This window comes from Spinacia oleracea, chromosome 2, assembly GCF_020520425.1.
Source record: "Spinacia oleracea cultivar Varoflay chromosome 2, BTI_SOV_V1, whole genome shotgun sequence".
NCBI classification, from domain to species: domain Eukaryota; kingdom Viridiplantae; phylum Streptophyta; class Magnoliopsida; order Caryophyllales; family Amaranthaceae; genus Spinacia; species Spinacia oleracea.
Genome location: NC_079488.1, coordinates 93,754,050 through 93,779,977, shown reverse-complemented (window position 1 = coordinate 93,779,977; position 25,928 = coordinate 93,754,050). Strand labels below are relative to the sequence as shown.

At 35.7% G+C, this 25,928-nt stretch overlaps 2 protein-coding genes across 4 annotated transcripts; both read right to left on the bottom strand.

Annotated features, from left to right (window-relative positions):
* Positions 1-194: 194 nt before the first annotated feature.
* LOC110801402 (probable GTP-binding protein OBGC2) lies at positions 195-25,600 on the bottom strand. Of its 3 annotated transcripts, none has more exons than XM_022006754.2 (11): positions 25,305-25,557; positions 23,790-24,268; positions 23,549-23,640; positions 22,822-22,905; positions 20,023-20,100; positions 15,008-15,208; positions 14,827-14,934; positions 12,233-12,307; positions 10,555-10,778; positions 8,018-8,290; positions 195-445 (listed from the first exon to the last, which is right to left on the bottom strand). In XM_022006754.2, the coding sequence occupies exons 1-10, from the start codon at positions 25,433-25,435 to the stop codon at positions 8,191-8,193; spliced, it is 1,572 nt and encodes a 523-aa protein (XP_021862446.1). In that variant the 5' UTR covers positions 25,436-25,557; the 3' UTR covers positions 195-445; positions 8,018-8,190. The 3 variants fall into 3 exon arrangements, with proteins under 3 accessions (XP_021862446.1, XP_021862448.1, XP_021862445.1); XM_022006756.2 differs by having other exon boundaries at positions 195-442; XM_022006753.2 differs by lacking the exon at positions 195-445 and adding an exon at positions 7,591-7,882 and having other exon boundaries at positions 25,305-25,600.
* On the bottom strand, positions 5,398-6,159 carry LOC110801416 (dehydration-responsive element-binding protein 2D-like). The gene has a single exon (XM_022006781.2). It carries the CDS (start codon positions 6,157-6,159, stop codon positions 5,398-5,400), a length of 762 nt encoding a protein of 253 aa, XP_021862473.2.
* Positions 25,601-25,928: the final 328 nt, after the last annotated feature.

The window sequence follows — 25,928 nt, the reverse complement described above, 5'->3', positions numbered from 1 at the left end:
TTGACATTAAATTTTTTAAAACCACAAAGCTAGTTCGATGGAACAACATGAGAAGAACGTAAAATGTCTACGTTCGTTTCTTCAAACGCTTCAAGTAGAGGTTCGGACTAGTGTAATCTTTGTTTTAGCCCCAATAAATCTTACAGGTATTTTTTTTTAGCAGGAATTAATTACAATAGTATAACGAAAAGCCGTCCACAACAAATAACCTATGACCATTCATGGGTAGCATAAGACACAATGCTAATTGAACTAGAGTTACAACTAGACTCAACACACGGAAAGCATAGAACAGTACACGACTTCATATTATTACATGACATTAACTTCTTCTTAGGCGACTTGAAACCTCCAACCTAGGGGCAACAACCCTCCTCTTCACGCTCAACCAACAACAAGGTGATAGCGCTCTCTTAAGACACGTTTTCTTACAGTCATTTGCCTCCTTGAAATAGAGATAATCTTGTTAGAATCTGAACTTTAGAGAGAAGAATTATATGATAATATTAATTAGTTGGCATAATACAGCTTATATATATACTTAGAGAAGAAGAAATCTAGAACCTTCTGTTTGTTACAGTTGGTTATTACAAGCTCCTGATTCTTAGGGAATCAGTTAGCCTAAATGCTGACTCATCAACTAGAAAGACTGCAATGTAGCATGGTTACTTGATCACAACTTGATCATTATACTCCATAGGCTGGAATACGATTTATAAGTCTAACAAATCTTCCCTTTACTCAGCTAATCTTCTTATTACTCCGTAGTTACTGACATCACCTCTAGTAACTTTGATCTATCGATCAATCCTCTAGCAACTTTGATCTATCAATCAATCCTCTAGCAAATAATTTTCTCACAAAACCATGTTAATAAAATGGACACCCCTGTTACATTCTCCCCCAGTCCCTACCCAATAGTAAGGTGTCAAATCAGGTCATCGATCGGGTCGATTTCGGATCGGCTATAAACGGTTCGGGTCTTGTCAAAATCTGTTAATGTCGGATCAACGTTTCTATCCGGGTCAATTTGGATAGGTTCGGATAACTTAGGGTTCGGATGAAGTCAGGTAATATAATGTTTCGGGTTCGAGTCGGTTTCAGTTCGGGAAATTTCGGTTTGGTTATATCTCGGGTTTATGAACCGATTCAGGTTTTAAACGGTTTTTTAATCTGTTAATTTGGTTCGGGTCTAGTTTGGTCCGGGTGTATATCGATACACTTACTATTTTGACCGGTTTACTGTGGGTACGGGTCATGTTCGGATCAGATAAGTCTCGGGCTCGGGTGCATGTCGGATTCAGTTACTATTTTAACCGGTTTACTATGGGAACATGTCATGTCTAGATCGGATGAGTCTAGGGTTCTGGTCAAGTTTGGATCGTGAGTCTCGGGTTCGAGTCAAGTTCGGATCGGGCGTATATCAGATCCGAGTCAATTACGGATTGAGTTTGCGGTTCGGGGCTAAAATCGGGTTGGCTTGTACTCTTTTGTTTTATGGATCGGGTAACTCTCGAGTTCACTATCAAATTCGTATCACTTTATTATTCTAATATTTCATGCCAAATAATGATTTTTTAGAATTCTACTCCCTCCGTCCAAAATTAATCTTTATACTGATCAAGACACATTGACCCATATATACATCCAAAATTCGGTTGAAAGTCGGTTTCAGAGTTCATTCGGATCGTGTCAACAGCAATGCGGGTTATCCCGGATGTCGGGTTTTATGTCGGGTCGATTGCAGTTGTTATCGGGTAAAATCACATTTCGGATTGATATCGGATCGAATGCAAGTTCGGTTAGGTTAAAACTAGTCAGACACTAATTGGGTTACGGTTCTCCTCGGATTGTTAGCGGATCGCGTTCCGATCTTTGATTCACGGGTCAAATCGAATTTCGAATCAATGTCAGATCGGTTCAGATCGGTTTCAAGAACCTTTACTTCTCGAATATATTCGGTTCGAATGTTGGTCGATTTTAGTCGGTTTCTTGGTCACTTTTTGACGGCCCTACTCAGTACTCACCCTCAAAGGCCTCAATAGTCAATACGACCATACTCCTCTAAAACGACACGTATCTTTCAATCTCTAAATCACACGGACGTAAGTACTAATTAGAGATTGTAGCTTTTCAGTTTGTGGGGCCTAACTGGATTCCCTATTTTTTTTAACCCAGATTTCAGTAGATATTTGTAACTGCAATCTCCTCTGATCCTCTCTCATGGGATAATTATCCTTGATTTTACCATTTATTTTTGGAAGATGATGTTACAGTCATCAGTATTCTAAATAAAGAGCTAAAAATATAAACATCACTTAAATTGAAAGATTAAGAGATTAAGGTTTGTTTGGAATACGACACAAAGTAGGGAAGACAATTTTCTTATAGGAACCTTTCTTGTATGTTTGACCTTTCATAGAAAATAGAAAATGTTGTTTGATTGAGCATAAAAAGTATTGTTTTTATGGAAAATTTAATTTACCTAGTGGGTCTAAGTAAGTAACTTTCTTCAATTTGTAGAAAGTGGATCTTTTTAAAAAGTATAATTTTTCCTATTTTGGCAAACCAAACAGCATCGTATATTCCACTTCCTAAGAAGTTATACTCCTTGTTTAAGCAACACCTAAAGGTATGTTCAGTTTCTTGAGTTACAATCTAGACAAATCTAAAATCTTACATAAACATAGTTGTAATTATGTACCCTTCCACCCCTTTTAATTAAGTATTTCATTTTGGACGTTCCTTTTTAATTTTTATGTTTGAAAAATTTCCTTTTATGTCTACTCTCTCAGTCCCAATTTAATCGTTGTAATTTTCATTTTTGGCCCATTTCAGTTTATTTGCCATACTTCTTTCATTGGCACAGAGCCACTAACATTTTACTGTATCTCTCTCCCGCTACCAAAAAAAAATGGCTCACATCCTCTCACATTTAATTACTAGTCTTGTGCACGTGATGCGCGGGAATATATAAGAGAAAAGTATTTGCATTATGTTATCCTAAAATAACATGAGGCTTTATAGAATGTCTTATAGTCATTCTCCTACTCAACGATCTATAAAGTTTACAAAATGGGTGAAAACGCTAGGGCGGTCGCAAGAAACCACGATAAAAAGCGGGTGTGAGGCAGTATGAGAGGTTGTGACTTTGTAAGTAGAGAGTTACTATCAGAGAAAAGACGGTTACAAATTGATAACTGATAGCAAATAAAGATTGTACTCCGTAAGAATTAAGGAGAGATAAAAGGATTACAAATGTAAGGGGAAGAGATTTAAGGGATTAGAAATTTTCATAAATTACGAAAGAGAGAATTAAAGGATTTAAATGTAAGATGGTTGAATATTATTTTAAATTTGATGTTGACTTTTGGCTCTCAAATAACAAATGTCTTTTATGTACTAAAATATGAAAGATTTTATTTCCTTATTTGCAATATGGCATTAAATAATTAATTTTTAGAATTATTACAATTCAATTTTTTTAAATTAATTTAGTTAAATTGGAAACTAGGGTATTATAGTATATTCTATAGGGGGCATCAAAAGGCCATTTACTAAACTGACCTCAAGAATTCACTTATAAAATAAAGATAAAACATATTTCACTATCTCCCACCATACATTTATTTTTTATTAATCCATATAAGCTTACAATATAAAACTCAGTGATAAGTACATTAGAGGATTAAATGAGACAGAGAGAATAACTAAATGTTTTTGTCAAACATTATGTGAATTAATTATTTTAATCAATTAAATTTATTGGCTCATTAATCTCCAACACTTTTTCATTGGAGCATTAAATTTTGTTACACTTTACCAATATCAAATTTTAGATAAGTGAAAAAATTACTCCACATTATTAAGTAATGAACATAATTTGCATTATTTATTAAAAAAAAAAAGGAATATATATCCACATTATTAATTGTTAAATCGTGTACATGATAACAAACGTAAAAATCTAAAAATGACGGAAGGAGTGTTATACGTAGTACCCCTTCGTTCCTCAATTTTATATAATTGTACTAGTACATCAGAGTAATTGAACCGATATGTCCTTAAGCAGCTAGTGAATTAGTCGATCGAAGCTCATTCAGTAGAAAATAAATGAGCACGAATAAAATTTGTCGTTTAATAAACTAGACTAGCTCGAACAATTTTATGTTCATACTCATTTAAGCTCGCGAACAACTCATTCATGTTCGTTGAATGTTCGTTTATAAGCTTGTTTATAAGCTCATCTATGTTCGCTTATAAGCACATTTAAAGCTCTTTTAAGATCGAGTTTTAAAATTTAGAAATATTATGATCAATTCATACTACTCTATTTTGTGATATTATAATATGAGTAATACCTTTAAGAAAATTTTACTTGGTAGAAAACATAATAAAAACATACATATTCAATTCAGGTTAAAGAATAAAAAATAAAAAGCCACTGAACTATGCAAACTGTTTATTTGAATCGGTTACTCTTTTTTTGAAGTAGTGGAGTATTACGTTTATTAAATGTTAGTATAACTTCTATCTTGCTCATTTATCAAGACGCATACGTAGTATATCATTACTTATTTGTCAAAAACCATTTATATTGAAATAACTTGGCTCAGGCTCAAATTTAAACAAGTGGCTCAGGCTCAAATTTAAACAAGTTAATCGTGAGTCAAACTCGAACAACTGAAAACTTGAACTAACTTAGCTCGAAAAGAAAAAAATTAAAGCTCGGTTGAGCTAGACTCACCGAGCTAGACTGAAGCTCAAATATTTCTTGTCAGGCCTAGCTTGAACCACCAAAAGTTCGACTTGACTCAACTCGTTCTCGGATCAAAAAAGTATTGTATATAAATATTACAAAAAATTGTCAGTTGGCAAACCCTTTCATGAGGGCATGAGGCTATGAACCTTGTGATTCAGTTTCACATTTAGTTGTTTAAATATTGACATTCTAACCATCTTTTTATACTAAGCATCTTGAATACTGGACAACATTCTAGTCCTCCTTATTGTTGAAGAAAATAAATGTAAGATGAGTATGAGAATGACTTCCACGAAATTAGCAATACCCAATATAATATGTACACATGTTAATTCTATACATAGTAAGTAGGTCTTCAAGTGAGAGGATTACCACCATTTCTACTACTACCCCTTAGCCATTACAATCTTAACACTTACTAAACATAGTAAGTACTAACTTTTTTTTTTTCAATATTACTGAAAAAATACAGGAAAAAAACTGAAGTACTGATAATAGACCTATATATACATATATTTTTGTTATTCAGTTGCATATATATATATATATATATATATATATCTACATATACAAATATATAATATTATAACTTACTATAAGAGTTGATGGTGGGCTGCTATGAAGTAGATGGTTTTCTAAGACCAGAGGAACTGGAAGGTGTCATCATATAAGTTGCCTGACAACAATCCTGCCTCGTCGGTGATTGTAAATTCGGGTTGTGGATCAGTGACAGGGGGCGGAAATCCGAGGGTCATAGCAGTCTCAGCCCACAAGGTGTCATCGAGCTCTGGTAAGCTCGGGTTTGGGTTCCCCCACAGACCATGGTTGATCCCAACTTCATTCTCACCAAAACTCTCAACACTTGTAGAAGTGCTATCAGTAATTGTGGAAGTGGAGTTAGTTTCCTCAACCGGGAAACTAATGTCACTAGCCCCAGAAAGTGAGCTGTTATCAGATGAGCAACACAAGTTGAAGCCATTCTGATAAAAAGGAATCTGAGCCTGGCTTTGTGTTAGGTTTTGGGTTTGGGATTGGGATTGGGATTGGGATTGGGATTGGGCCTGAACCTTGGCCAAGCTCGGAAATTGGGGCGGGTAAACCTCGGGTAAGTTAAGCTTGGCATCAGTCCCATAGAGTTTACGAGCAGCGGCATCATAAGCCAAGGCAGCCTCTTGAGAGGTGTTAAAGGTGCCTAGCCAAAGGCGAGCGCCACGATTAGGCTCGCGGATTTCAGCCACCCATTTGCCCCAGGTTCGCTGCCGGACACCCTTGTAGGTGCAAAGGGCATTCTCAGGCCCTCCTTTGCCCCTCATACAACCTTTCCTAGAGCTAGCTTGGCAAACCTGATGTTTCTTCCCCTGTTTCTTCTCAACTGACCCCAACTTGGACTTCAACATTGTAGGAGATAACTTATACTGATATCAGGCTGTTGGATTTCTTTTTCTTTTTATTTTTTTTGTCAAGTTGAATTACAACAATGGATAAAGGAGAAAAATGTGTGTTCGTGTGTATAATGAAGCTGAAAAGCTAAGCTGTACTCCTGGAAACTACTGGGGTAACTCTGTTATTTATAGTGTGTTGCAAAACTGGTGAGGACTGATAAAATGAGTGGGAAAATTGAACTTTGTTCTTTCCTTAATACGTGTCTACAGTGAAATATGGTTCGATAGCTGTCAGCGTAAACCTGTTCATCGTGTCTCTTTGACATCTCCCTGCTCCATATAACATCCACACTTGGCAAACTGATTTATTTTTTCAAACTGACATAATCCATAAATACCTAGACTAAAAACTACTTTCTCCGTTCTTTAATACTTAGTTCCATGACAATATTTTGTCACTTATGTATAAACAAAAAATGTAGGTATGTGGGATCTTCTTAATTAAGTTCATCTTGAAATAATAAAAGAGGGAAGGAAGTATGCTATTTTAACTAAGGTACCCAAAACACGGGCGTGTCTGGTGCACAAATATCTGACCCGGCTATATTGTGAAAATTTACCTTGATTTTAGCAAAACAGGAAAAGCTGGAATGTTCTGCCTGTATCCATGTCAATAGATCTTTAAAGTAAATGAAGGGTTCGAGTAACATAGGATGGTATATAATTATCTGCAGAAAAAGGACTTACAGGTAATATTATATAACTAATTATCTGCAGAAAAAGGACTTATAGGTAATATTATATAACTTGGCTTTTGCAGAGGAAAAGAGGGTAGGACTAGCTAGGAGTCAAGGGACGGCGTGTGAATCCTTCTCTGGTTTTGGATAGGACCAAGTTCCCTATTGGGTGGAGTGTCCTATAAATTTGTATTTTAAACAAGTGTGTTTCGGAAGGAGAGGATTGAGGATAAGCACACAGGGGAAACTCAATGCAAACCAGCAAAGTCTCCCCTTCAGTTTGTTGACAGTTTGCAGGAGTCTGCATGTCAAGAAAGGTTACGCAGGACTGTCAGTTGTCCACCATCATCTCTTACGTGATACAAACTCCGAGGTCCGAGATTCATAGAACCCTTAATCATAGCTCACTAGCTCTCATGTTTCTGAAACAAACAGTTGGACCCACCTACTCGACACTTGTTAAAACAGCAGCTGGACTAGTGGCAACAGAGATTCCTCGTAAGCAGGGTTCTCTTTTTAGGGACATAATTTACAGGGTGTTTTCTTCGAGGTGTTAAAGGTAGGCGCGGCCAAACCAAAGGCCTACAGCAGTATATTTATCGTACTCTGGGAATCTAATGGGTTTCAGTGCGTATGACGGTTATGTAGGTTGCAACAGATTTTTAAAATATCACAGTAGGTGAAAAATAAGGGTGAAATAACAGTGGAATTAGACTAAAAACAAACTGTACTCGGTTATTGTTTCATTAAAAAGTGAAAATTACAGTGGAGACAAAAAAAATATTCATGATCTAGCCACTAGTGATGTGAGCGTGTGGGTATTTCAACAAGTACAAGCCTTCCATACCACTAGAGACTAAAGACTAGAGCTGTAGTGCAGTTGTGGAGGTCCGAAAACTTAATTTGAAGCTTAACAAACCCAGCTACATGTTGCAAAGGCCGAAAGACCCAGCAGGATTTATCAACTTTATTCTCAATTAGACTCTTGTAAAGATATAAGCCTGTTAAAAAGGACAATATATGACAAACACAAAACAATCAACCACATAAACATTTCCTCATAATAAATTGACTTACCAATGTGAGACTTAGAAGTTAGAACAATGCCCTAAAAGCACAAGGACAATGATATGTACCTTAATATTGCAGGCCAGTCATCTGCATAGTGGTTATCTGACTCTGCATCTGCATTTGCATGATGACCTGACCTTATCTTCCGTAATGTCATGTTTTTTATACAACTCAGCTCACCGGCTCATCGCTTGGCCAACATATATCAGTATTAAACCTTTGACATGTAACCCAACTCTTAACGTTGCTGCTGTATTGGCAATTCTTGAGTTGTATCACGACATTTCCGTAACCCTTTCCTTATTTCTTCCAACATCTCTGATATATTGATTCCCTTCCTAAAAATATGCAAAAGATCTAGGATCAGAAAATTCTATTAACAGTAATATAAAATACAGATAATATAATTTTATATCAATTATTATACAGCATTGCTAACTAATGGTCTTACGTAGGAAGACTAGTATTCTGTAGGTTATACACCACAAACAATACATACCTAGTAATATAAGATGATTCTAAACATTCCATAAGCCTACAGCCTATATATGAAGCCAGTGTTATCTAATCTCTAATCACCTCATTAACCACGAACCGAAAAGGTGATTAATGACATGAAAATGATACAATTTTGATCTAATTTAGAAAATTAGATAGCGAATTGCGAACCCGTACCTAATCTAACACTAGCGAATCAGGTAACAGTGTATGGAGCACACACGTTCAGACCAAATCATGTCAAACAAGTCAAATTCCTGGCATGAAACAAAAGAACGACGGCGAAGAAAAAGAAATCAACAGAAACTGCTTGCATTCTACCCCTCTTAAGAGATGCAGGGAGGTACACATAGGACCTGGACATCTTATATCCGTTGATGCGGAAAGAACAGTATACATATGCCATTCCCAAGACACCTTAAGGATAAAACGCCACCAAATTTGCAAACATTTCCCAGATATATCCTAACTAGATCTCAAAAAAAAGAGTTTAAAAAATACCTAAGTTTTAAATAAACCATTTTTACACTAATCAAAAAACAGTTCATAAGTTATCCCGAAAAAAAAGTTCATCCTTCTTATGACAATGTCCATATATATCTCTAAATCCAGTATCACACAAAAGACCTGACATCGGAGAAATATTTTACACAGTACTGTGCTCATAACCAGAAACATTTGGGTATCTAAGTTGTACTGTGAATCTGGTGTTACAGCCATGATCACAAAAACAAATAATAAAAATTAAAAGTCAATAATGCCTCCTAAATTCAAGCTATGACTATATGAGTATTCTAACTTAAGTAACCAATACTGCGACCACTTGTGATCTGATCCAATAAGAGTATTTTAGGCTCAGAGTTTTCATGTAACACTCTTACTAATATCTCCCTGGATGTACAAGAAGGATTATATAAAACATATATATGCTTTTGAGCCCTCTGCAGGAGCATATTAACAAGGTTAACTCCTGTTGGTTGAAAACTCAAAACTAAAAAAGATTGTGAAGCAATTGACACAAGAAAAATGCAAACCTAACAATTGAAATCTCGTTCTAAATGCAGATTTCTTGCCACTGATAGCCGTCGGAAACATAAATGTGTAGTACAACATTACTAGTATTCCTTGATTAATCAGGTGATCTGGCACACTCAGGGGATAGTTCTGCACTAATTTACTAATTTATCTGTTCAATCACCTTTTCTTGCTAGTATATTTGCACCCTGAAACTTTCAAAAGTAATTTATATGATTTTTGTGTCTAAAGAAATTCTTAAGGGAAACATAAGATTCTTCTTCATTAGATTGCTCATCAGTAAAAGTAAATTCTACGTAAATTTTGGGAATATCTCTGCACCTATTAAATTCTATCCATGAGGTCAATCCAGAGCTGAAGTAATTAACTACCTAATTAAGACTCTTACATTTTTACTCATTTCTAAATGAAGTTCCATACACACTAGTTATTGTCTAATTTTGGTATTTAAGGGGTATCAGATAAGTTTAAGGGAAACATAGAAGTCAAGATCTAGGCTGGGCCAATAGATCAGTTTCTTAGAAACCTAATACCTTAGCATGCATAAACAAAGGCCTCTCAATACCATGAAGTGAATCTATAAATGACAAGAACTCCTAAGATTGAAAACTTGCAACTTAGTTCCGTATTTAATTTGAATGAAGGTATTGCAAAACAACAGTTACAAAGGGGATCTAATTGTCAACTCAAGCTGTCATTCCGTTGTCTGCTAATAGCGCATCATTTCAACACTTGGATATCCATGCCGCAAAGTATGAGTGTGTGCAAGAAGGGTATTGAATCTTTTCAGATAGCAACAGGGTTGGTGTAACGGATTCCATAGATTTCGCAATATTTTCAGAAGATTGAAAATGCATTCAATCTAAATTTGACTACTCAACTCGACCACAACACATGGGGCCATTAATGCAAAGCATTGTATCGACATGGATAGTGTGAGAAGCTATGAATAAAGACAGAACCCCACAACCCAGTGAGCTCACCAATATGTCCAACACGATCATATTTAAAGATAAAAGTGCTGATTAGACAGTACGTGAGCCATATGCTAAATTAAATGATTACTTACAAAACACTGACTCCTACAACAGCGAGAGCTCGTGGATATTCCTCAATCTCCATATCTCTTTTTGTTTTCTCAGAATCTGATGGAAGTGTACCGTTAGGTGCAAAGGATGTCAGCACATTCTGAGATGTACCTTCAGAGCTTGCACCTGATACCAATGGTGTGGGTCCACTATCCTGACCAATTTTGAGAATTTCCTCAGTCAGCGATGGAAGCCTGTCCATTGCCTGGAATGAGAACATAATGAATTAACATCAGTAGTAATGAAGCAACAGAGAATCATAGTCAAGACTTGTGATTTTTGTACTTCAGAAAAACCAACAACAATCTAGTATTGGATCCTTCTGATGGCAGTCTAGGGAGGTCTAATGTATCATGTACGAAGTCATACATCTAACCAGTTCAGACTAGTAGGGAGGTTGGTTCCAAGACATTCAGAGGAAAAACATTTTCAAGAAAAAGCATGGTAAAATGACAGTTAACGAAAGTATGCAAAGATTATGAAAGTAAATACCTGGAAAGGCTAATCAAGGGTAATTCTCAATGATACTATCCAACTACTGACTTTTGCCAATGGCACAATTTTAAATTGGCTTTCTTACAGTACCATTATACTATTGAATGTTGAGTGCCATAATCAAACTGTTAAACAAACATTAGAGAATCACCCCCTCCCCTGCTTCAAGCAAGCTTGTTGATCATGGTTGGGCATTCAAGCTTTGTGGCATAGTGAGTGCGGGCTATTGAGCATGAGGTGAAGCAGGGACTTTACCTGATGCAGATGGCATCAATGGAGGTGAAGCTGGTCTGCTGCATTGTTTGTGGGCTTAGTTGACATAGTGAGATTAAGAAAATGATATTGGTTCTGATTTCGATGGCGATCGATGAGCACTTGAACAGTCCTTACAGAAGGGGCCTGAATCTTAGAGGAGCGAATCAGGGGTCGGGGGAATCAGCAAGGACAAAATAAAATTGACAACAAAGTCGGGAATGCAATCCATCAAGCCAGTAGAAGGGGTGAGATTGGAGACGGAAGAAGGTGACTAAGGAGGGAAAAAAAAGGAATTTAGGATATTAATTTTTTTTGAAACTATAATTAATACGGAGTACTAATCACGCATACTACATTTGTTTAACGGTTTGATGACAACACTCAACAAGTCAATAGTACAATGGTACCATAAGAAACCCAATTAAAAGTTGAGTACCATTGGCAAAAGTTAATAGTTGGATGGTACCATTGCGTTACTCTTAATTCAACTTACAGACATAATAACATTCAACAATCATAAAAACTGATAATTGACAAATTAATTCGTTTCCCACTTAAAAATGTACATTTACATTTAAAACTCAATCAAATGAGAGTTTCATTGTCAAAACCACCAACTTATGGCACCAGTTTTATTGTGAAACTGCCAGGACATCAAAGCATGGCTTAGCTTATGGCACATATGCAATCCTAGTTTTATGTGGTAAAGCAGTATTGTGAGACACTTAACTTTGAAGCAAAGCAGAAATTATATATAGACATTCTTCACAAAAATATGACTTAAGATACTAGTGTTTATACCTAGTCATAACATCAACCAATAACAGATAATCAGCCAGCAAGGAAAGATAAACCCATAAATATGGTAAGAAAATGCTACAAAACAACCAACACAAAAAGTGACAATACCTGTGGAAGGTCAATTTTGTTCAACACCACAATGAATGGTCGTTCAAGGTAATCAGGATTATACATCCGCAACTCCTGCATGCAGATATGTATATTAGTCTTTGATAAGAAAAAGCCAATAGGATCCATCCGATTCAAAGCACACAACATTATGCTCTGTAATTAAAGCAATTTGTTGCTTTAAACTAATTTCAACAGAACATCTTTAAAGACGAAATAAATCACGGATTTGAGAAAGACGTATATATATAGGTTCCAGTGAGAACTAAGTTTATAATGAGAATGAGAACCAATTTCACCCTTTAAAAGTAAAGCAAAAACACATCAAAGTAAATTGTATTGACTCAAAAGTAAATAACTATAATGTGCAACTTCTTATACTTAATTTTTCAACTTTTAAGGAAGAAAACACATTAATAACCACAAAGTATCAGCATCAACAACTAACATTTCAATCTTTTCTATTACAATGTCGTTTGAGTAATTTTCGTTAATTTTATAGTAAAAATAAATGAAAAACTAGTAAATGTATATAAAATTAGTCAAAAAGTAAATAAAATTTACTTAAAAGTAATAAAATTGGGAACCAATTTGAACAGTTGAATGATTACAAAAATGCTATTAATGACACGGGAATCATTTGGACCATCCTATTTTGATGATCTAAGAGCCCATATTGGTTCATAGTTCTCATTTTAGGGTGTGGTTCTCACCGAATTCCGATTCCTTTTAGGGGAAAACTCTTGTGAGAACACTTCCTTAATTCTTAACAAGTTTAACAAAATTATCCATCAAATTAGTTGAAATTCAACATATTTAGGTTGAATTTCATGTTCTATATTGTGACAACTCATGTCTAATACATCGTACTTCATGTTCTAAACTGTGACAATTTATGTTCTAAAATGACGTACTTCCTGTTCTAAACGGTGACAATTCATGTTTAAAATTTTATTTTTATTATTTATTCGTCAAGTTATAATTTAGGTTCTTCTTTATTTTTCATTCCCAATTGCGTGAAATTTGAAGGCCCATTTTTCTACTCAAGGCTACTCATACGCTCTCCTCAAACAGAATTAATGAAACTTTATTATTTACTCATCAAGTTATAATTTAGAGTCTTTTTTATTATTCATCCCTAATTGTGTAAAATTTGAAGCCCAATTTTTCTACTCAAGGATTCTCATTTGCTCTCCTCAAATAGAACTAATGAAACTTTAAGCTCAAGTTCAACAAATTTCTTTACATACCCCTTTTTTTTCCTACTACAAAACAACCATTCTCTCTCCTCAGATAGAATCCATTGAAACTTTTAGCTCAAGCTCAACAAAGTTCTTTTAAATTCAACTAATCTTAACGGCAATTCAAAAACATGATTGAATCAACAACTCTAATGATGATGAAATAAGAGAGAGGAAGAGGAGGAGATAAAGACGTGAATGAAGGTCTTTTTCTTTGAATAAAGATGAAAAGTGGCTCATTCTAGTTCAAACATAGATGATTATATGAAGAATTTGAAGATTATAAACGAATTTAAATAAATGTGGGAAATTTGGAGAGAGATATTGGGAAACTTGGAGAGTGAAAAGGGAAGAAGAGGAGTTGAAGTTTATGTATGTATTCTTTCATGTTCTGAAAAAACAAAACATACAACATGTTCTAAAAAAATATACACGTTCTAAAATTATACAACTTGTTCTAAATAAAATGCAGTATGATATAACTTGTATAAGAAAATATGTTTATTTAGAATCTTGCCATTAATGAATGCGGCTAATCTTGCGGTTAGATCCCTCTTAATCCAATGGCCTAGAGTCATTCTTACATAAGTAGTGTATTCACATAGAGATGTGTTTTCAACGGATCCCTCCCTTATATATAGAGAGAGAGGGGGAGATGTTTGGTAGTGTACTCACATAGTGAGGTGTTTTCAACGTATCCTTCCCTTCGTCCTAATCTAATCGTCGCAATTTCCTTATTCGTCCGTCTCAATTTAATTGCAGATTTCCTTTTATGACTCACTACTCCGTAATATTTTATTACTTCTCTTTTCCCACTGCCAAAAGTTAGGACCCCGCATCCTCTCACATTAAATTAAAAAATTTATTCCATTATTTCCCCAATACCTACTTTTCAATTAAAGTATAATAGATAAGATAGCAACAACTTATCGCATAAAATCCGTGAAAAGTCTATTGCGAGGTTTAAATGGGGACGGAGGGAGTTATATATATAATATTAGATGTGTTCTTTTTTCTAAACGACTAAATAATATCTCACAATCAGTGATATTAGCCCATATCATATTTTAGAAAATGTGGCCCCATTAGAACCTTAGAACCCAGCGACATAAAGCATCTGGCAGCTTGGCCTCCCTTCAAGTCCCCATTGTTATAAGCACGAGTATCTACTTCTAGGAGAGAACACACGTGACAGACATTGATAACACCGTCACTAGGACAGTACGCAATGGGAGAAGTGAAGTTTCCTCGCGATGACTAACAACAGAATGTAGGAACTGCTATGCATGACAATATATCATTGTTCAATTACCTACTTTTTTATCAGAAGAACTATATAAAAAAAATGCATACTTCTTTAACTGTTTTGTAGTCTTTCACAGGATCCTCTGCAGCAGCATCAACAACATGGACCAGCAACCGAGTCCTCCTCAAATGCCTAAGGAAATTACGACCCAAACCCTGCAGAATGTGAATTAATCAGCAACTTGCAACAGGTTAATTGGTAAGTAAAAAATTGCAGCATTTCAATTACCTTGCCCAAATGAGCACCTTCAATAAGACCAGGCAAATCTGCCAATGTGGCTTCAGAGGAGTACATAGCTGCCCCTAAAGAAGGGTCACCATCAAGGCGTCCAAGGTTTGGCATCAGAGTTGTAAAGGGATAATCAGCAATGTCTGGTCTTGCAAGTGTAGTAGCTGATAAAAGTGTAGATTTTCCAGCATTTGGAAGCCCCTAGGAAATATCAAACTCAATTGTTAGCACCTTGACCGGGGGTCGGGGTGGGGGGTAAGTGAAGGAATAATGGAGAAAGATAATGACGATGCCGCTCCTAGTCCCCAACAATCTCCTAGGTTGCCTGTTCACCAGGACCAAAGACAAACACAACATACCAAAAATCAAATTCCTTCACCTAGAAACAAAATCCTTGCTCTATCACCTAAATCACCTCACCCCATCATAGACCTTCTCAAAACTATCATGTGATAGTCCAATGGTTAAAGAAAAAACATTATCAACTTATCAAGTATATTTGCGAGAATTGTAGCAAAAATCTTATACAATTGTAACTTTATGAGAAGGTAAATGGGAAAAGATTTTAATCCCTCAATGACCACTACTATGAGAATATTAGAAGGCATGAGATCAACTCATGGGCGAACTCAACTCAAATTAAGCTGACGAGCCAAGACCAGCTCGCCTAAAACGCTTCAAAAGGCTTGACTTGTATATAGGCAATAAAAATCAAATTAACAAAGAAACTATAAAGTTATCCCTGACCTTTAGTGTTTGTTAGAAAGATAACTCTGCGGTAAAAGTTTTAATAAAGCATTGAGTACACTTTATCTGATTGCAAATACAGGACCGTATTATTGATGATAAATAAATTCAATCCAGAGCTCGACTGATTTTAAGCTATGTCATGAGCCACGTCAAGGCAGATCTGAAACTAGACCCAGATTCGGCTCCCATCAACCTTACTCTCTCCCACCAGGCCACCACCTCATTTTCAAAAAACTAATGTAACAAACATGTTCCTCTCCATCATATTTCCACATTGTTGATGAAAGACAAAAGTAAACCCAAAATAGGAGCTTATCACTTATATTACCTAAAGCACAGACACTTCGGCCGTTAGTTTTTGACCAAAAACTTTAAAACATTTCACCAAATTTCGAGTCTGACACTTGGATACGTAACTATTCTCTACGCCCTATACCAATTGTTCAAATTGGGGATTCCACAACCTTTGAACAGCTTTCAAGTAACTTCTACAGTAAGTGGAGGCCTTAATAACTTTATGTCTCTAAGCCAACAAACATGCCCAGAAATACTAACTGCTTGCCAATTGTTCAAAATCTAAGGGGAGCTGTTGAGCTGCATCATACCTACGCTGATAAATCCTATTGGCAATAAAATAATAAACTCAGTGGAGGAAGGAATAATAATGGGATTAATAGAAGGATGAAATATATTGACTCCTAATTTTCAAACCCAACAAACTCCTTAGACAAGCCATGGAACTTGAAGCAGAATGAAATTCTGCTATTCTCTCGTTAACTACAGCAAGACAAGCACACCTGTCAAAGGTTCCTAGAACGCACCACTATATGCTTCTCACATGCCCTAGAGCACATAATTATGCACTATCACGAGCATATGGTCAGAAGCCTAATCTTCAACCTCAGAACAGTCAAGCCGCGCGTTACAACTAACAAGCATCCCAATGAGTCTCCAGTCTATGGCCGTCCACGTTCTGAACATTGCCTTACCTCATCACTATATGTCAATTGTCATCTAAAATCTTCTGAGCACAGAGAAGATTCACTTCTTCATCCTTGTTGATAGAGGGTCACAAACTGTCAGCTGCCATAGCCAGTGGCCTCAATGTTGATTTCTCAGTCCTCACAACATTGCTTTGAAGTCAGTCCACCACTTGCCTGCTTAATTTCCCAATGCCCCAGAAAAGGTAAATAAAAATCACAACTCATCCCCTTTCTCAATGAGAATCATAACATAAGGAATACATCTTCAGATATAGATCTGACCTTGGCTCATCTTATTATCTTAAAGCCCTATAATTCTACACGAGTAGTCTACTCCCATTTTTCCAGAAAACAAGGCTGGGCAGATGTCAGACATAGAATGGGCAACAGTTGTAAACATAACCACCTCGCATCCTTTTTTCTACTTCCTCCGTTCTTTTTTCCGATGACACAATTGACATTTGACACTATTCATATAATCTACTTTGACTATCAATCGTGATTTATACTTGAGAAAAATATAGTCATGTGGGGTTTTCTGATGATTGTCTCATTGTATATATTTGTAATATCAACTTTTTATAACTTTTACCCATTGATAATTAAATATATTAATGATTGAAATATTGCATTGGCAAACGTGATAAAATAAATGTGTCAACTAAAAAAAACGGAGGAATTATGTCATTATGACATATAAAAGCAATAATGAGGTGCAGATTGTTAATGAAATATCTGATGTGTTACATTGAGAACCAACTAAAACAAGTAGGCTGACTGAAACTATGACACATCCACTTGGTTTTCTGGCACAAAACCTAAACATCTCAGTAGTTTCCATAAAGAAACTTAGAACGAAAAGGAACTCAAGAACGCACAGTTTCATATTGGACGCCATACCCTTCAAAGTACGTCTATATATATTCTTACGAAATATTAGACGTACATTGAGTCTAATGTGATCAGACGGTCTGCGATTCATCCTTATACACTCTAATAATATAAATACAATTGTTGTTTGCTTATGAGAACGGAGAACCTGACATAAGATCAGGCCCATCTCATTTTCATCTATAATTTGTCATTCAGGATTTTCTTTTTCTATCTTCTCCTCAATATCTATATACTCTCCATTTTCTCTCTTCATTTTCAAAGCAGTCTCCATATTTTATGGCTAGTAAACACAAAAATTAAGGGTCAAGATTAGAGTAAATTTATTTTACTTTTTTCCTTGTTCCTCCATTTTCTCTCTCCTCCTCATGACTTTCTCATCGTCATAAAACCAGTGGTCAAGATTAAAATTGATTTTTTTTCCACATCTTCTTCTTCCTCCCTTACTTCCATTTTCTCACTCCTCCTAAATCGTCCATTCATGAATCCATGATGCTGCAATATAATTTGCAAATTCAAATTAAAATCCAAAATAGACAATAATATATCATCACCATATTGGCACATGAATGCCTTAACTCATTTAACAATGGCGGAAGAGTGGGTATAAGAAGAATAGTTTAGTGGATTTTCTCCTTTTGTTTAGTACAAATGAGCAAAAAGATTGCTCATTTAGTAAAAATGAGCAAAGAAAATTGCTCATTTAGTACAAATGAGCAAAGAAAATTGCTCATTTGATAAAAATGAGCAAAACAAGTTCAAATAAGCAAATCTAAAGTAGAACAACACAACAATCTGGGAATTATTTGTCGTCATTTTTGTTGTGTTTATGAGTAATACATAAAACTACTACTCCTGCCCCATAGTCCAGACCATGCCAACCAAGTAAGTATCCGCATTTCTCCCACCATCCCTGCCCGAAAAAACATAAACACGAGCAAATCTAAACTACAACTAAGCCCAGAAACTTTAGATTCAATCTTTTGACCTCAATCCGCAACAATTTGGGGTTTCAACATGAAATTGAAAACAATTGAACCCCAAATTGATTGAAAATAAAAACAACCAACACTTTACTCAAATGAGAAGGCACCTTATACTGATGAGAAGAATGAGAATGACTCCGGAGCGTCCACATGTACTGTCAATACCCGATTTGCTCATTTGAAATTTTTGCTCATTTAATTTTTTTTTTTGCTCATTTGAACGAAATGAGCAAATCAATTTGCTCATTTGTACGGAATGAGCAAATGTATTTGCTCATTTGTACGAAATGAGCATTTTTTTTCCCAATCTCTTCTTCTCCTTCTCTACAGAGAAATTGAGTTTCTGATTTTTTTTTAACCTAGAGATTCTTTTTTTAGAAAATGAGTAAATAACCAGCATATATATATTAAGATTATGAATGTTATCGGGATGTAGTATAGATCCTGAAGATAATTTCAACACCAAAGTATCATCTAGCTTTAAAGAATCAAACAAAAAGTAAATAATTGAGCTTGGGTTGAAATGAGAACATAGACCCAATTGTAAACAAAATTGAAAAAAAATCAAGAATGCCAGAATTCAAATCAAATTTTATCAAATCAAGAATTCTTATACTACTCCAACTCTATCATCTTTGATTTCTTAGGACTTAGGTGGAAAACTTACGAAGAGGAGAAAGAATTTGGGGAAGCAGCTTTCAAATTGATTTCCTAGTCTGATTGCCAAATTGGATAATCTTCTCCCCATAATCAATTACAACAACTTATAATATGCTTCCATATCGCCTAATTATTGCTGTCGATCTTCCGTGGAAGAAGGAATTAGATAGGAGGTTATGGAGGAGAGAGAAAGAGAAGAGTGGGGTTTTGTTTTGACTGGTTCAAGTAACATTAGTGTTTTCTTAATTTTGTTAATGATTGGTTGATTAACACGCGAGTGTCGAGGGTCGTTGGATCGATTTAATTATAAGGTCCAGATTTCTTCTCATTCTTCCCATTATAAGGATCTTCTCATTGGAGGTGGACCCTATATATATATATATATATATATATATAGCAAAGAAGGTTAACTGGTTAATCATAAAGTTCTAATTTCCCCCTGACACCAAAACAGAATCATGATGGTGTAACAGAGAAGGTTAACTGGTAACCATCAAGTTCTAATTTCCCCCTGACACCAGAACAGAATCATGATGGTGTAACAGAATATTCACACAAAAAACTAAACAAATCACAAGGATCGCATCATAAATCCACCAAATGTGTTTACAAAGCAAGCCTATAGATAGAGTTCAATTTCAAAAAAGGTTCTGTCCTGATACAATAGACAACAGGTTGCATATATATTATACAGAATAAGCATCAAAACAATAATAAATTTCAAAATATCCAGTAGAAAATATACCACAAGACCAACATCAGCAACTACTCTGAGTATCAATTCCAAACTGACTTCTTCCCCAGCTTGACCAAGGACTAAAACCTGCAATTAAGCAACAAGAGTATAATTTCCCAAATGTCTATTGGAAGGAGCAGATATTGATAGGAAAATTTATGCTTATCAGGTCCACAAAAGCATATGATTGCTAAATAACGAAGAGAACTTGACTATGTATCTCCCCAAAGTGCAAGAAATAATTAATTTACTTCCCTCTTGCTGTAGTTTACGTACCAACTACCAAGAAGACTAAGCACATAGAATTGAACTGTCATACACAAAAAATAACAAAATAAGGGACTACAATTCTTTAACTCAGAATTATTTTTTTTTATTTTTTTTTAGGGAAATTATTTAGCTCAAATCGTTGTCCACAAGTTCACATATTTGCTAAATATTATCAACAGACTTTGCTCTCAACTCAAACTTTTAATCTTCTTCACAAGCTGTATAGTTTGACTTCTCAAAGTCTCCAGCTTGCAGGGGATGTTGAGTTGTTGGCAAATACTAAATAGTTAGCTCAAAGCTGACCTGAACAAAGATTGTTGTTAGGGCTTTTGCCACTTCAGCATGTTATTTAGGATATTAGAAATTTATCACTAAGATTCTTTCTTTGTATATAAACTATAAAGACAACAGCATACAATACAGGTGAACAATTGCTCTTAACTCTAATTTCACTTCTCTATCCATTTCTCCAATTATCTCGTAGCAAGCGCAGAGGATTACCACTTGGAGGTTAGAATGCCGTAATTGATGGAAGTGGACAATTTTCAGATGTATAACATGTTAAATGTGTTAAAATTACCAAAATAGACTAAAGTACAGAGTGTCCTAGGAACTTGGTTGCAGGATAAGGAAAAATCAATTTGCGTAGACTTGTTAGAAAGAGATTGAACACATTGGACAAAACATAAGAATACTAGCGTACACAACATGCTGACTTCACTATAGCAGGTGTTAATTTTATAGCCCATTTCCCTAATTTTTTAAAGTCTCTCTGATCTCTACGATAAAACATAAAGCAGAAACTTTGAATCCCTGCTCAATTAGCTCTTAACCTAGCTATGTTAGGTTCTTTAACCATCATTGTAGCTCATCATATGTATGTGATGCCCCCTTATCTATATCTAGCTACTGACTATGGTACCCAACTTTCATTGTTTACACATCACATGTGGATTAGTGGATTTCTCATAGTTGGTGCTGCTGCGCATGCGGCCATTTCTATGGTAAGAGACTACGATCCAACCACTTGATACAACGACCTATTAGATCGGGTTCTTAGACATCGCGATGCAATCATATCACATCTCAATTGGGCATGTATATTTCTAGGATTTCACAGTTTTGGTTTATATATTCATAATGATACCATGAGTGCTTTAGGGCGTCCTCAAGATATGTTTTCAGATACCGCAATACAATTATAACCTGGTCTTCGCTCAATGGATATAAAACACCCATGCTTTAGCGCCTAGTGCAACATCTTCAGTTGCAACAACAAACACCAGTTTGACTTGGGGAGGTAGTGATTTAGTAGCAGTGGGTGGAAAAGTAGCCTTGTTACCCATTCCACTAGAGATTGCAGATTTTTAGTCCACCACTTGTGGTGATTTACTTCTAGCAAGCCTGTTTTTCGTGACATTCCTTGCTAGTTGCAACCTTGTATGAAAGATAATTGTCTAGGATTTCTTTCTTCTGTTTTTATGTTCCTCACCCATTTCAACACCCTGACCCAGAAACTAAGTGCAAGCTATCTTCTCGCAAACATCCTTGTCTAAAAAAACCTACTCCCTCTCTCATAAAGTAAATAAAACTTTCTAAATTTCCATCCCAAAGTATGGTTAAAGATGCATTTGAAGATCGGAATCTATACATAGGTATTGCATAAGTGAGTGCTTCCCCCGTTCTTAAATGATCTTCCTATTTATTGTATATTTATTGCAGCAACAGAAACCAATGAAATGAGAAAGTTAGTAGAAAGTGGATCCTTTTTTGACTTTTGATTGGTATGAATTTAGGAAAAAGAGTAGTTTAGAGACATTGGTATTATTAAATAATATGAGTTGGCCCATTTGGTAGGGGTAAAGAAGGGTAAATGAGATAATTTGTTTTGCCATAATGGGGGGGAAAGGGAGGAAGATCAATAAAGACACCCTTAAACGGAAAGTAGGAAGATCATTTAAGAACATGGGTCGTGGAGAGTAATTAATGTAATATAAAAAGCAACAAATTTGACAAGTTACCAACTTTAAAATACGAAGTAAATATTTACTATGAGATTATGGATAAGCAATGAAAAAGTTTGAAGCTCATTAGGAACAGAATACCTCATTAAGCATCGACTTTTAAAAGGAATGAATTTTCACTACTTACGAGCTTTCAATCTCGACTAACAACTCGATCATTCCAGAATATAATTACTGGGAGGGGAATTTTCAACCAATTTGAACTCACAGAAACCGGAGTTGACACCCTTTTAACAGATTGTCTCATTGTCATATATATTTTATAGTAATGATCTTCCAATTTACATAATTTCAGAAATAGTTTAAGAATAACCTGACAAGTGACAGATGATCCAAAACGAACCTGTTCACCCAATTTGACATCTCTTGGCTCTTGCTCATGTGAGTTTCAAAATTTTAACATGTGTGTATCCCGAATGAAGAATGTATAAAGATTGAAAGCACACTATTTGCAAATCAAGAAGTTATAAAGGAGTATACATTAAGATTACTCCGGAAATGAATATAAATTAACCTTATCGCTGTCATCTCTCAGTATGTTTGCTGTTAAATCTGCCATCACACTCTTTGTTTGCTCTGCCATTTCCAATAGGCTTATCTGCCAAAAAGGAAAAGACAACACCAAAATCATAGTGAGAATCCTGATGCAAACAGCCACCATCACAATTTTCCCCACCCGCCAAACAAATAATTCTTTCAGGAAATGACACACACACACACAAACAAACAAACAGGGAAACAAAGAAGAAAAAGGAAGAGCAATGAACTTTGCATAATAGCTTTAGGGCTATGTTACGTTGACTTTCCATTTTGGCTGCCACACCTGTGTCGACTCTGTCCACAGAACATGAAAACGATATGAAATCCTTGTATCCGTACTTGACAGTAGACCTTGCAATGAAACATTTCATGCTGATTTGAATGGATCCGAGAAAGGATAAGAAAATTCAGAATGAAGTATCCTCCCTGTAACCTTCTCAAAATTTAAGCAGTGTCCCCCATAGCTAAAACTTTTAAGACACAGCAAGTAGGATTATACCTCATATCTGACAGGATTTACACCTATACCCGAGTCAAGCGACACAGCTTTAGGAGATATTTTCATTCATTGTGTGAAAAGAACAGTGGGCCCATTTCAAATACATAGCAAAGAACAGCAAAAGTGTTCTGACTTCTGATTCAAATCACAAATAAGAAAACTCAACCATATGGTACATATCTTCAAGAAATTGATGTCTTACCCCTCCTTGTCCGCCCCTTGCGACAAGAACCTCGTCACCATGATTGGCAAGATCTGCTAAAAGTTTTCCCCGCTTCCGTTTTACAACAGTTCCTATCACAAAAGCCGAAAAAATGCCACTTAACCCATTAATACCACTTCACTTGGATCCTACAGGTGCATATTTCAAACAGAAATATCAAATATATCCTATATAAGCACAGTAAAACTCTGGGTCAAGGCATAACACGTTTGGCACAAACCTAAAGGAACGGGTATTCGCAGTGTTGGAGCAGCAGCTCCATCTCGTTTTTTGGAGTTCAGAACACCCATAGCATCGACATTTCCACCACGCTTTGCTTTATGCCGGTTTTGCTTGTGGAACTCTAACAATGTATCTTCACTCTCATCAGCATAAATCACAACATCACCTCCATGTCCACCAAAGGGAAGTATAACTGATCCATCGCTGTCCCTTTTGTACGAAACTTTCTTCCTCCGATCCCCTGCCTTATCATGTTTATTCTCAAGTTTGGAAGAAGCCTTTTGTTTGGGAAATTTAAAGATTGCCCCATGGCCCCCATCACCAGCACGAACACTGATGATTACCTGATCGAAATATTTATGTGGCTCCTTCACTACAGCATCTGACGCTAAGGGGGAATACTCTTTACCCTTGACAGAAGCACACACAACCGTGCAAAACCTAACGTTTCTACAGTTGCTTCTTCGTTGATGTAACCTAACAAAAAGACATACTGAACTTTAGCAAGCCTAAAAACCGACACCAAATTCTGATGTGACTCGACATCAGATTCTGATGGATAATATTCTATTAAAGAAACATGTCAGCATTTGCTAACCCAAAACTACATCCAACATTAACAATCCTACATCAATTCTCTTGCATCACCAAAATCAATGTTATTAAAAAATAAAATAAATACCACTAACTGTACAGCAATGATATCCATCCAAATATTCAACCAACCCCAAATTTGCTACATAACAAAGTACTACATATTAGAAATACTGAAAACAAAACCCAAGAGAACAATGATGAAGATTCAAACTTGCTAATGAGGAGACTTTAAGAGCATGTTTGGTATAGTGTTTTCAAGCATTTGAAATGGAACTAATAAATCATTTCCCTTGACCTATTGTTTGGTACAAGGAGTGAGTAACACTCCATTTCATGAGGCAACCATTACCACCCATTTGTTACCTTTTCCAACCCTAAGCGACAAAATTGTTACTCTCCTCTATAGTCAATTAGATACAATGAATAAATTTCCTTAATAACAAAGCAGTTAACATTTCCCTTCACCATTCTTATTTGTTTCCATTCCATTTCGTTTCCCAAACTTATACTGCACCAATTATAGAAAAGCATTACAATTATCCACCACGCCATCCACAATTGCATACGTATCAAAATTACCTGACAATTTCATCAATAACCCCCCCCCCCCCTCCCCAAACCCTTCTATCCATATTTGATTCAAAATTTAGAAAATTGGATTTGTCTTTCACACAGATGAATGAACAGAATAGGTCATCATTTACAAACATTCTTACCAAATTAAAAAAACACGACGAATAATTAAGAATTCGATGCCAAAAAAGACTAAGATTATCTGAAACAGAATTAACTACATGGTGACAAGGCTGTCTGACAACAGTGTAGAAGCGTAAAATGAATCGTTCGTTTCAATTGAATTTTTTCCCAATTGACAAAAGTACAAAGTAAACCCTAAGACAGAGAGAGAGTGTGTTACCGGCAAAAAGGAAGGCGGAGGTCGGAGAAGAAAGAGGAAGTAGAAGTCGGCGATTCGCCGGTAAAGTGAGAAATACGGCGGAAAGTCGGCAATGGTGCCGGTGACGAAAGGATAATAGCGTAATGCGCCATATTTTCCGACGAAGTGAAAATTGTAGCTTTCGTTACTGTGTAGGAGTTGTTGCTTAACGACGAGCACAGAGAGTGAGGAGAGGGTGTCAACTGTCAAGTCTGTCAACTGAAGGAGTGATTGATTAAACGGATAAACTACTTGCGCATACGACTGTACGGTGTCGTTCTGTACTCGAAGTATTGTCATGCCTAAGCCAAACTAAATAACACTAATCTTCCTTTCTTAAGTAAATGTCCACTAATTCGGACGTTTTCTAATAAGTGTCCATTTTTTATTTTTGGATATTTTTTTTCCCAACTGTTCATAAATTATGATTGCTTTTTCTTACGCGTTTTATATTTTTCTCACTTTTTCATCCTCACATCTACTTTATTAGTACTTTATCAATAAACCATTATTTACTTTATTCATTCCCCCAAAAAAAAGAGCGATTTCCTTCAATATTGCTTAAAGATCCAATAATTCCTAAAATACGTCACTTTCTAACTTATT